The 14,161-nt window shown below is 36.9% G+C and overlaps 1 protein-coding gene across 1 annotated transcript; it reads left to right on the forward strand.

Annotated features, from left to right (window-relative positions):
- Window positions 1–3,446: 3,446 nt before the first annotated feature.
- On the forward strand, window positions 3,447–4,379 carry LOC135231894 (olfactory receptor 4C16-like). Its single transcript, XM_064289098.1, has one exon. The coding sequence runs from the start codon at window positions 3,447–3,449 to the stop codon at window positions 4,377–4,379; it is 933 nt and encodes a 310-aa protein (XP_064145168.1).
- Window positions 4,380–14,161: the final 9,782 nt, after the last annotated feature.

Raw genomic sequence — 14,161 nt, forward strand, 5'->3', positions numbered from 1 at the left:
GAATTTCCTTCACCACAGGACAAGCATTGAAGGCTGCCCAAAGGAGGTTCCTCTGTAGTTGGGTCACAAAGTTTTGAGAAGGATGAAGCAGTTGGATAAGAAAGGGAGGAAAGGAAATAGCAAGATGGGTTTTGAGAACTTCATCCCTATTCATTTCTAATCTCTGGCTTTTATATTGTTTCCATTATGAAGTTCCCACCTGATACACTTACTAATCCTTACACCCAAGCTTCCATTGCATGATGAATATATCCTTATTAGACACAGAATTCAATGAATGTTTGTCAATTTGGGAACTATATTCATGCTTTTCTAGATCATGATATTTTGTAGATTAAAAATTCCTTTGTTCAAAAAAAAATACATGTACTTGAGGTTATAGAGAATGTTTCTAAAGGATATTAATAAACTTATGATTAAAGTAGTCTGGTTTGTTTGGAATACGAAAGGGTAGAAATGAGCTTTAAGACTGCAGATCCCCAATACCTGTGGCTATAATCCCATTTGTGAATGGGTTTTCTTTGATATGTTAATGAGACAGTATTAGTGTAGGGTGTTTTAAATCAATTTCTTTTGATATATAAAAGAGATTAAACAAGCAAGTGAGCAAGGAGAGATCAGGAAAGATACATGCCATACCACATGAAGATCACCAGAGAGCCAAGAAATAGAAGCTGAAAAGACAAGGACCTTCTCCCAGAGCCAACGAGGGAATAAAACTTCCTCTAGAGCCAGCACCTTGGTTTCGAACTTCTAACCTCCTAACTGTGAGAAAATAAATTTATTTTCTTTAAATCCACCTAGGTGTGGTATTTCCGTTACAGCAGCGCTAGATAATTAAGGCAGAACTCAAAATTATAAACAAATTAATAAAAAGTATTTATGATTCATAATTTATCTTAAAGATTTATGTCAAAATATACATAGAAAATGAACTTGTTTTAGAAATGGATACCTTAATGGGATTGATAATAAACAAACCCAAAACTCTATTCTCAAAGGAGTAACCAAAATCATAGACTATTGAAGATGAATGAGACTTTTCTATCATCTTACCTCCAATGCCTACCATATTTTCAAATACAGACATTTTATGATGACTCACTTGTTTAAAAATGATAATGAGGAATGAGCTTAATGTAATGGTTAAGATACCAAGACTCAGGTTTCTTACAGTTTATCCTTGTCCAGAATCACATAGTCCAAAGAAAATTATATTTTATTCTGAGCACTCAAAAGTGAGTAACTATCAGGAAATTTTGCAAGGGTAGGTTTTGCTTTGGAGGGAGATAAGGTTTATTTGAAGGCTGTTGGGGAAAAGAGAATTTACAAAGGAAGAAGAAAACTAGTCTATTTGACTAACCCAGTCTGGATTTTGGCCAACTCATAACTCTCTAGACAATGTATTGGAGGTATGGATGTGGCTTGGGAAGAACACAATAAGATAATTAAGTCTTCTATATTATATTTAAATACATAACATTTCAGTATATATTTTTACTTGCATATGGCCTCCCTTCCTATGTCATAGTAATAAGAAAGATGTAAAAAAAAATTTGTTCTTGAAAGTGAAGGCTTTATTTCTGCCTAAATTTGTAAAAGAAGACTTCATTGAAAGATGTGATATTTCAAATTTCAGTAACAATCATTAACTTTGGCAGGATAGAAAACAAATTTAATAAAGAAGCCAGTTACTGATTTTTCTAACCTCTTCTAACCACATTGCCCTCCCTTTTCTACTGCTCTTCTCTCTTCCAGGGACATGGGATTTTCAGTTACCAGGATAAAAACAAACTTTATTGAGGATTACAGTCATGTTTTGATCCTACACCAACTGCGTGGTGTGCCTGATAATAACCCCCACTCCTACTGCCCCAGGTCTAAAACACTTAAGCTAAAAACCCAAAGCAGGAACTATTAAGCAATCATCACCCCTCTTTTAATTTGGAAATGTAAGCTCAGGTATTTTGAGTGCTCTAAGAGGTGCTTTTCAGCTTTTCAGAATTTGGAGGAAGAAAAATAGAAATGGGGATATTTGAGATATTATCAATTGTCACATTCATTTGTGCTTATTAGCTAATGTCAAGTATTAAATATCATTAGGATGTTTGAAGGTACAAATAGATTATTTAGAAACTAGTAGGTTTTATGTAGCTTTGGTGATGCAGTGTTTAAGAGCTCAGCTGCTACAAAAAGTTCAGAAGTTTGAATCCACCAGCCACCCCTTGGGAACCCCATGGCGTAGTTCTACTGTATTCTATAGGGTCGCTATGAGTAAGAGCTAATTGACAGCAATAGGTTTGGTTTTGATTTAATAAGTGTTTATAGGATTCTGTTAGAATCAACTTGAATACAATGGGGCAAACGAATGTTTCTTACCCCTTTTTTCAAACTGGAAAATCTTGGAGAGAGCGTTCTGTAAATAACAGGGTCACATATATTTGTTTGTCCCTGAGTGGAGTAAACAGTTTACACTAGACTATGAACCTAAAGATTGGTAGTTCAAACCTACCCAGTACCATCATGGAGGAAAGGCCTTGTGATCAGTTTTTGTAAAAATTACAGCCAAGAAAACGCTATGGAGCAGTTCTACTCTGTGACACATAGGGTCTTATTGTGTATTTATAAGTAATATATATTATGTAAGAATGTATTGCTAATATGTAATGTTTACATCTATGTAAAATAAGCCATTCTGTATAAGAATGGGAATAGTGTGTGACTTTATAACTTTTTTTTTATATAACATTAAACTCAAAAGAGAAGACAGATATATCCTAAATGCTGAGTGAGAAGCAATGCAAACCATGGGCCCCAAGGTCTACTGAATATGAAACAAAAAAAAAAAAAGGAAATATTAAGTTGGAACCATATATCCTGATTTTGTATTCCTCAAGTAAAACAAATTAATAAAAGCAGAAACATATTAAAGCTAACAAGCAGTTGCTTTTAAATAGTGATTTAAGAAATTATCTTTCATAAGCTTATTTGAGACTTGAAATTGTCCTATGAAGTGCTCATTAAAAATTGAGGAACAAAGAATTGAAGTGACTTATTAAGAAACAACAGCTAGAATGTCCCTGATGAAAAATACTTATTTTTGCTAAAAGTATTCCATAACATCATATAGCACCACAAACTAATGTACTTAAAATATCCTACAATACTGCATAACCAAAAAAAAAAAACAAACAAACTCAGTGCCGTCGAGTCAATTACAACTCATGACGACCCTACAGGACAGAGTAGAACTGCCCCCTTGAGTTTCCAAGGAGCGCCTGGTGGATTCAACTGCCGACCCTTTGGTTAGCAGCCATGGCACTTAACCACTACTCCACCAGGGTTTCAGCAATATTGCATAGCACCATAAATTAATTTATATATATATATATACTTTTTTTTTCAGATAAACCACTTCACACTTGTTCCTTCTCATTCATGAAATCATGCTGCTGAATAATAATGTGACTGAGTTCATTCTGCTTGTGTTGACACAAGATCCTGTTAAAAAGAAAATAGTGTTTGTCTTTTTCTTGCTTTTCTACTTAGGGACACTGTTGGACAACTTGTTGATTATTATTACCGTCAAGACCAGCCAGATATTTAAGAGCCCAATGTACTTTTTCCTTCTCTACTTATCTTTATCTGACACCTGCTTCTCTACTTCCATAGCCCCTAGAATGATTGTGGATGCCCTTCTGAAGAATAGCACTATCTCTTTTAGTGAGTGCATGATCCAAGTCTTTTCAGCCCATTTCTTTGGCTGCCTGGAGATTTTCATCCTTATCCTTATGGCCGTTGACCGCTATGTGGCCATCTGTAAACCTCTGCACTATGTGAGCATCATGAACCGTCAAGTCTGCAGTGTGTTGGTAGCTATAGCCTGTGTAGGAGCCTGTGTGTATTCTTCAGTTCAGATTTTTCTGACCTTGAGTTTACCTTTCTGTGGTCCCAATGTGATTGATCACTATTTATGTGACTTGCAACCCTTGTTGAAACTTGCCTGTACAGACACTTATGTGATCAACCTACTATTGGTGACCAATAGTGGGGCCATTTGTGCAGTGAGTTTTGTAATGCTGATGTTCTCCTATGTTATCATCTTGCATTCTCTGAGAAACCACAGCGCTGAAGAGAGGAAAAAAGCCCTTTCCACCTGCATCTCCCGTATCATCGTAGTCATCTTGTTCTTTGGTACTTGTATATTTATATATACACGTCCTGCAACCACCTTCCCCATGGATAAAACGATAGCTGTGTTTTATACAATTGGAACACCTTTGGTTAACCCACTGGTTTACACACTGAGAAATGCTGAGGTGAAAATTGCCATGAGGAAGCTATGGAGCAAGAAGCTGACCTCAGACGACCAAAGATGAATGGAAGTTCCAAATCCTTCCTAACATCTTGAATCAGCCTAGAAGAATTCAACAGGAAATAGTATATTTTTATTTTGGATTTAATGCTTTCCTATCTTTAGAAAAATAGGCAATATGAACACATACACTAAAAAAAAAAAAAATCTTGAATCAGCCTAGAAGAATTCAACAGGAAATAGTATATTTTTATTTTGGATTTAATGCTTTCCTGTCTTTAGAAAAATAGGCAATATGAACACATACACTAAAAAAAAAAAAAAAAATCTTGAATCAGCCTAGAAGAATTCAACAGGAAATAGTATATTTTTATTTTGGATTTAATGCTTTCCTATCTTTAGAAAAATAGGCAATATGAACACATACACTGGCTAGTGTTAATTTCATTTTGAAGAAGAGACCACACCAGGTATAAACAGTATGTAAACAACATTGCCTTAGATTTTTCACAGTGGTCTCTCTGCCTCCACTGGATGCCTATGACCACTTGTAATTTTTGTCTGGTGTTTTCCTTGTCCTTCTTCATGTTGATTTGTGGTATTGCTTGACTACTAAGCAAAGGTTGTCAATTTGAATCCACTTAGCTTTCCTACAGAGGAAACGGCCTGGTGATTCTACTTGGTTAAGATTACAGCCAAAAAACCACATGGGGTTTGCCATGAGTTGGAATCAAATTGATGACAATGGATTTGTTGGTTTGTTTTTTTATTGTGATTACAGTTAGCCTCTAGATTCTTAAATTCCCAGTCTGGTAGCTTTTGTTTTTAAAAGTGAATGTGATAATCCAGAGAAGGAATTTGGAGCTTTGAAACAGAAATATGTATGTCACAGCTAGAAAATTTTAGTGAGTTTTCAATACAAATTAGAAAAGAGGATAAATTGAGCAGAGAGAACTGAATGTTTATAGGAAATGTATGTTTCTGCAGTGGGGATGGATACCAACTTTTGTCACTATCCATCTGACAGCACAGTCTCTAATTACATGATCATTAAGAACCCAATTTCAGTTTCATTTTTATTTGTATGTTTATCTGTACATTAAATTAGAAATGAATATTTTTATTTGAGACATCTAAATTCTATTTTTTTTACTAAACTGTATTAAAGTTTTTAAATATGTATCAATTTTTTTGTACCAAGAGCTTTGGCATTTCTCTAGCTTGATAAAATGAACATCTATTTTTCTGTGTGGACATGGAATGATGTAGACTCTAAGACAAACTATAGTGACATATTTACATCACTTATTTTATTTAGGATTCTATGAATTTCAAGGTGGATCTATCCCAAGTAGTTTATCATTGATTAGAGAAGCTACCGTTTGATTCTGCTATTGAAAGTTTTTCATATTAGTAGATTCCAGTTGGAAGAGTTTTGCTGATGTACTTCCATTTCAAGAAATGGAAAAGATAAAAAGGGAGTGTATATTGAATCCAGTGTAGCAGTCTACCCAGAAACACTCCATCTATTATATCCCCTGGACATGTACTCAGTTTAGAGCCACTGCTGCCACTGTCACCAAGTCTCTTGGAAGCAGAAATTGTGCTCTAGATCAGACTGAAAATTTTATAATAAAAGTGGCAGAACTGCAAAGAAGACTGAAGGTGCAGCTCGACAGGGTTCCTTTGTTGAAACCACTGTCCTGTTAGAGATAGAATGGGACTCTCAAAGCTAAAACAGGGAAATATTTGTGCAGAAGAGTGAGAACCATGAACCTCAAAATTATCTGGACCCGCTGGGTTGGCTCCCCGATAAAGGGGACAAAACTCTTCCCTGCCTTGATCCCATGTGATTATGTCATCTGAAGCAGTTGTTGTGCAATGAGAATTGTTCTCTTCCAGAACCCCCTCCTATATCCCTTATTACTTTCAAGCGACTAACCAGGGACAAGTCTTAGAAAAATCAAAGCAGTAAAATACAACCCTTACTCTTTCAGAAATGGTATACATGAGGTAATTATATTATCTAGCTAATGTATGGTGAGAAATGGGGAAACACTTTACTATAGGTGTCAATCTTGAAGGTGTTAGCATAGGAGGACAGAATGTTAGTTTGGAGATTGAAAGATTTTTAATATGAGGGCACCCACCAATGATTTGCAATTAGAAGTTTTTGCAAGGACATCTGGAGATGTTTTTTTAAAGTATATGCTTCAAGATATATTGGTTTTCTACTGCTGCTGTAACAAATTACCGCAAGTGTAGTCCTTAAAACGCCCCAAATTTATGACCTTAAGTTCTCTAGGTTGACAATCTGACATAGGTCTCACTGGGCTAAAATGAAAGTGACAGTATGGTTGTGTTTCTTTTGGAGGCTCTCAGCTTTTCCAGAACCTAGAGGTCACCCACTTTCCCTAGACCATGACCTCTTCCTAAATCTTCAAAGTCAGCCACATTGCATATCTTTGACCATTCCTCCATTACCATATCTCCCTCTTTTTCTTCTGTCTCACTCTTCCACCTTTATGGATACTGGTTGTTATACTGAGCTCAACTGGGTAATACAATATAATCTCCTTATTTTAAAGTTAGATGATTAGCAACCTTAATTTTGTCTGTAATCTTAATTATTAATACCTATTGGAAATTTAAAATTCTTCAGATATAGATTGAAATGATTAATACTTTAGCTATAGATAGTGCCTTTTTCCCCACAGTGCCTCCAACTACACTGTTTGAGGGCTTGCAGACTATGTGATCCACTGACATGATATCCCATAAACATTGCCTAGGACACAATACATGTTTGTGAGCAACAGAAGTGTGAAATTGTTGTTATGATCTCAGACTATTGATATTACCATGTATCCCATCACCCATAAGCAGCCAACCCGATAGAACACAGTAGAGATAGATTCTCTTGAATAAACTTTACCCATGGAGACCTTCGTACATATGATAGAATTTTGCAAGACTACTTCTTTTTTTCGAGCACCTTTAAAAAAAAAAAAAACATAAACAGTGATTTTACATGTGGACTTGCTAGATGGAATACACAGAAATCAAATCGACTACATTTGTGGAAAGAGACAATGGAAAAGCTCAATATCATCAGTCAGAAAAAGGCCAGGTGTTGGATGCAAAAGAGATCATCAAGAGCTCATATGCAAGTTCAAGTTGAAGCTGCCAAAAATTAGAAAAATTCCACGAGAGCCAGAGTGCAATTTGAGTACATGCCACCTGAATTTAGAGACCATCTCAAGAATAGATTTGATGCATTGAACACTAATGACCAAAGACCAGATGAACTGTGGAAGGATATCATATATGAAGAAAGTAAAAGGTCATTAAAAAGATAGGAAAGGAAGAAAAGACCAAAATGGATGTCAGAAGAGACTCTGAAACTTGCTCTTGAACATAGAGTAGTTAAAAGGAATAAGAGAAATTATGAAGTAAAAGAGTTGAAAAGATGACTTCAAAGGGGAGCAAAAAAAGACAAATTAAAGTATTATAATGCATGTGCAAAGACCTGGAGTTAGAACACTGAAAGGAAAGAACACACTCTGTATTTCTCAAGCTGAAAGAACTGAAGAAAATTTCAATTCTTGAATTACAATGTTGAACTGCAATATTGAAGGATTCTATGGGCAAAATACTGAACGACACAGGAAGCATCAAAAGGAGATGGAAGAATACACAGAGTCACTGTACCAAAAAGAGCTTTTCGACTTTCAAACATTTTAGGAGGTAGCATATGATCAAGAACAAGTTCAAGCTGCACTGAAAACACGAGAAAAATAAGGCTCCAGGAATGAGGGAATACCATTTGAGATGCTTGACAAACATATGCATCCCTGAAAGTGCTCACTCTTCTATGCCAAGAAATTTGGAAGTCAGCTACCTGGCAAACAAACTGGAAGAAATTTATATTTAGGCCTATTACAAAGGAAGGTGATTCAACCAAATGCAGAAATTATGGCAAAATATCACTAGTGTCATCAAAACTCATTGCTCTCAAGCCAAATCTGACTCATAGGGATCCTATAGCACAGAGCAGAACTGTTCCATGGGGTTTTCAAGGAGCAGCTGGTGGATTCCAACTGCTGACCTTTTGGTTAGTAGTCTTAGCTCTTAACTACTGAACCACTCACATGCAAGTTATATTTTTCTGAAGAACATTCAGAAGTGGTTGCAGCAGTACATGGACAGGAAACTGCCAGAAATTCAAGCCAGATTCAGAAGAGGACATGAAACGAGGAATATCACCGCTTATGTCAAATGGATTCTGGCTGAAAGCTGAGAATACCAGAAAGTGGCTTACCTGTGTTTTATTGACTATACAAAGGCATTTGACTGTGTGGATCAAAACATACTATGGATAACATTACAATGAATTGGAATTCCAGAACTATTAATTTTGCTTATGGGGAAACTACATAGAGCAAGAGGCCATTGTTGGAACAGAAGAGGGGAACATGTGTGGTTCGAAGTCAGGAAGGGTGTGTGGTCAGGGTTGTGTGCTTTGACCATACTTAAATTCAATGTGAATGCTGAGAGATAATCCTAGAAGCTGAGCTATATGAAGAAGAATGGGGCATCAGGATTGGAGGAAGACTCATTAACAACCTGCCTTATGCAGATGACATAACCTTGCTTGCTGAAAGTGAAGAGGACTTGAAGCACTTCCTGATGAAGATCAAGGACTACAGCCTTCAGTATGAATTACACATTGTTATCAGGAATAACAAAAATCCTCACAACTGAACCAATATGCAATATCATGATAAATCGAGTAAAGATTGAAGTTGTCAAGGATTTCATTTTACTTGCAACACAATCAACACCATGGAAGCAGCAGTCAAGAAATCAAAAGACACATTTCATTAGACAAATGTGCTGCAAAAGACCTCTTTAAAGTGTTAAAATGCAAAGATGTCACTTTGAGGACTAAGGTGTGTCTGATCCAAGCCATGGTGTTTTCAGTGGCCTCATATACATGTGAAAGCTGGATAAAGCATAATGAAGACCAAAGAAGATTTGACAACTTTGAATTATGGTGTTGGCAAAAGATATTGACTATACCATTGACTGCCGGAAGAATGAAGAACTCTTATCTTGAAAGCAGCACAAGCAGAACGCTCCTTAGAAAGCAAGGATGATGAGACTTCATCTCACATACTTTATACAAGTTATCAGAAGGAATCAGTCCCTGGAGAAAGACATCATGTTTGGTAGAGTAGAGTGTCAGTGAAAAAGAGGAAGAGCCTCAATGAGATGGACTGACACAGTGGCTGCAACAATGGGCTCAAACATAAAAGTGATTGTGACGATGGTGCAGCAGTGGGCAGTGTTTTGTTCTGTTGTACATAGGATCTCTGTGAGTCACAACCAGCTTGAAGGCACCTAACAACAAAGAATAGCATTAAAAACATTTACCTACTCACGTCATGTTTGCTAAGCTCAATTTGTTTCCACTGAGTTTTCAATGTTCTCTTTCCAAAATCTTAACAATTTTCTTCTATTGAGTTGATACATCTCAGAATTGGAATCTTCAAGATTTGGATTAAAAAAAAAAAATTATCTTGGCCCTTGAGTTTGGGCAAAATATTGTGCAGTTTTCCTTCCACCTTGAATTTATGTTTTCCCTAAAATGGATGCTATCGTACTGTGACAAATATTCAATTTGTTGTTTTGAGCTGGCATTCAGTAAGTCCCTATGCACAATGGATGGGATGCTGCCTGGTCCTGCACCATCCCCATAAGTGCTTAGAGATTGACTCATTGGGATCCACAGGGCTTCACTGGCTGATTTTCAGAAGGAGATCATCAGCTCTTTCTTCCTAGTCCATCTTAATCTGAAGGATTCGCTGAAATCTGTTTAGCATACTAACCAAAACCCACTGCCGTCGAGTGGATTCCAACTCATAGTGACCCTATGGAACAGAGTAGAACTGTCCCATAGAGTTTCCAAGGAGGGCCTGGAGGATTCAAACTGCTGACCTCTTGGTTAGCAGCTGTAGCACTTAACCACTACTCCACCAGGGTTTCCGTTTAGCATAGTAGCAATATACAAACCTTCACTGATAAATGAGTGGTGGCCGTGCATGAGATGCGTTGGCCAGGATTCAAACCAGTATCTCCCACATGGAAGGTAAGAATTCTACTGCTCAGTCACAAAGGTCTACCCTCACACACGCACACCAAGATGGCTATAACTTAAAAAAAAAAAAAAAGGGAAATAAGAAGTCCATTTTAGTTTGACCTTATTTGCATTAAAAAAAAAAAAACAATAACTGGAATACAAATAAATTATCACCTTGGTAGTGTAAGCAGAGAAAGACTCTTAATAAATTTAATGAATACATTAGGGTTTATTCCCTGCATAGAATGAAATAAGGCTATTTTATTTTTTAATTTTCTGGTCATTAGTCTTAAAACCTATACTTAATTTTTAACATATTTGAAGCAATTTAAAAGAATTTTTTAAAAAGCACATTTAAAAGCTAAACCAATAAACAAGTTAAATAACTATAACAAAAACAAACAATTTATTTTCTAGCCTTATCCAAGAGCCACCATAGGGGATGCTTCCTCAAGCGCCTTTAAATGCTCCTCCTAATGCTTTCAGCGCAGCTTCTTCAGGAGTCTCCACACCCCGTGCACTTAGAGAACTGGCCATCACTGCTCACTGCTGTATTGAAGCAAGGAAAGAAGGAGCGAAAGGCTCAGCTGAGTCTCACATTTCCCTGCAGTTTTGTAACATAGTTCTCATTCTCATTATGACTAAACATAATGAGTTAGGTTTTTGATATATTGATTTTAAACATAATTTCAAATCTAGATATCAAGCATGAAGATTTTTCCACTGTTATTTTTTTCAAAGAGATGTATTTATTATTTTGATAGAGAATGGGTGTTTTTCCCGTATGCTGTCATGAGTTCAGAAACTGAAGAACATTCCTTCAAATATTGATTGGAATTGACAGATAACGTATGTGAGCTCCTTCCCTTTCTTTCCCTTCCAATCCCTTCCCTTTTCTTCTCTCCTCCTCTTCTTTCCTTTTTTTTTTTTTTTGCATACCTCAATCCATTTAATGTTGTCTGTTGGAATATCCAGAGAATCAGCTCTTAAAATAATATTTTTCCATGAATACTGGGAAAATATACCAGGTTGTTAAGTATATTTTATAATCTTTAGATTCTTCTAATTTTGGTCACAGTTTGGAATTTTTATTTGTTTACAATGCTACTTAAAGAGATCTGTTCTAATGGAAAACTGACGATGGAATGGTATCTTGAAATCCTGGCTCCTAACTTGGGGCTGTTTGATGCTGGGACAAGAGGCTAAGGGAAACTGTGGATAGACTAGCAATGTTAAAAAGCTATGTATATTTGGAAACATTATCAAACCATTGAATATTATAAGCAATAAACAGAATGAAAAATTGCAAGTGAATGATGGAAATATTGATAACTTTGATTTATTAATAATTGATTTAATAATCACTTGAATAATAAAGATTAATTCTTAGGAAGAGGAGGAATTCATGAGGTTTATACTTCCTCATTTACTGATGAAGAAATAGATGTCCATACGGTGATCATAATACATCATGTTTATATAAGTATGCCTCACTAATATATAATACATAAATATATGTAGAAATGAAACATCATTTATGTGGACAGGAATAGTGTATGAGATTATATTTATAACATTAAATTCAAAAAGAGAGGCAAATATATACTGAATGCTGTCTGACAAACCGACCACGCAAAACGTGGGCCCAAAGGTCTACTGCTTGTGAAAAAAATTAAGTAAATAATACATTGGAGTTATATATCCTAAATTTTTATTTATCAAACAAATCAAATCAATGAGAGTGAGAACATGTTAAAGTTAACAAAGAGTTGCATTTTAAAAGTGGTTTATGAAAGTATTTTTCATAAGCTTATTGAGATTTAAAATGACACTGTGAAGAGATTATTAAGAACTGAGAGACAAAGAGGAGAGGTGACTCATTAAGAAACAACAGCTAGAATGTCCCTGATGAGGAATATTTATTTTTGCTCAAAATATCCCATAACTGCACATAGCACCAGAAATTAATTTGCTTAAGGTATTTCACACTGTTGCATAGCACCATACATTAATTCCTGTGGATTATACCTCAACATAAAGAAAACAAAAATACTCACAACTGGACCAATAAGCAACACCACGATAAACAGAGAAAATATTGATGTATCAAGGATTTCATTACTTGGAACCTCAATCAACACCCATAGAAGAAGCAGTAAAGAAATCAAAGGATGGGGTCCAGGCCAAGATGGTGGAATAAACAGACTCTTCTGGAGAGCCCTCTTAAAACAAAGACCTGAAAAAACAAGTGAAACAAGTATATTTATGACAACCTAGGAGCCCTGAACATCAAAGGCAAAGTTAGAAAAATAACTGAGCAGCAGGGGGAGGAAGAGACGGTTCAGATGCAGAGAGGAGTTACCGGACATGAATAGCCAAGAACCCTCAGACACCATTCCCAGGAGTGGCTGCGGTGGGCTGATATTGACATTAGGCCACAGTTTCCTCAGACGAAGGAGCCAGCCACACAGCCTACTCACATCTCTGGAACCAGAGAAGAACAGCGCTCTCGGCAAAAGCTAAGTACTTGGGTATATTTTACCCCACCCGCTGCCCACAACCTGGCTTCAGTGGTTCTTGATTTCCCTGGACCTGAGATAGGCCCTGATGAGAACCTATAGCCATTCTCCCAGGCTTGGAGAAGGAAAAGATTTGCAATTGGGGGAAAAGATAATTTGCCAGCTCCACTAACCAGGGGAGCTCAGGACAAAAGCAGCTCCTGTCCAGGCATAAACGGCCCATGGACTTAAGTACCTTTCCCGCATGTATGGATCTGTGTGGGCCCATTTCAAAAGAATAGGCCCTTGTTGGGAGACTATAACTGTTTCAGCTGTGCAGTGGAAAGGTGGGTGTTTGAAGTTTGGCACCACTTTCCCTATTCAACACAGTCCTCACCTACCCACATCAGGGGCCTAAAGACTGGTGGCTCCACTCAGATCACCCAGCCACCCATGACTGATGTCCAACAATAACTGGTACCTCCCAGTCCTTACAACCAAAAACATTGAGTGCCTATGGTCTGTCTGCAGAACTCACCCACCTGTATGCTATAGAGAAGAGGGACACACTTTCCTCAGAGGTACTTGGGGGATGATTCTCAGACCCCTTCCTTGTTCAGAGTGTGACCCCCTGCTGTAACCAGATACTGGTACCTACACCAATCCCCCCTGCCCCTCTAAGACTGTAGGACAGAGCCTGTACCACACACATAATGCCCAGCTACCTGGACACCTGAGCTGAATTTATACAAGAAAAGTAATGGCCTCCTAGGCTGATATACCTGATAACAGATTTAGCCATCTGGGGACAGGATCTCAGAGTTCCAAAGGCAAAAATAACAGGCTAGCTCACTCACACAACCCTTTTGGGCATATCAAAACAAAACCAAGCAAGAAGTTATAACACAGTAAGTAAACATAAAATAAACTAATACAATAACTTATAGATGGCTCAGAGACAACAGTCAATATCAAGTCACATAAAGAAACACCATGATCGCCTCGACAGGCTCTCAGAGCAAAGAATCAAGCGATCTTCCAGATGAAATTACCTTCCTGGAATTACTGGATGCAGAATACAAAAGATAATATACAGAACCCTTCAAGACATCAGGAAGGAAATCCAACAATACATAGAACAAGCCAAGGAACACACAGATAAAGCAATTGAAGAAATTAAAAAGGTTATTCAGGAACATAAGGAAA

This window comes from Loxodonta africana, chromosome 7 (genome assembly GCF_030014295.1).
Source record: "Loxodonta africana isolate mLoxAfr1 chromosome 7, mLoxAfr1.hap2, whole genome shotgun sequence".
In the NCBI taxonomy this organism is placed as follows: domain Eukaryota; kingdom Metazoa; phylum Chordata; class Mammalia; order Proboscidea; family Elephantidae; genus Loxodonta; species Loxodonta africana.

Bases quoted from the DNA above. Each gene is read 5' to 3' on its own strand.
- LOC135231894 (XM_064289098.1), top strand. From the start codon at position 3,447: ATGCTGCTGAATAATAATGTGACTGAGTTCATTCTGCTTGTGTTGACA.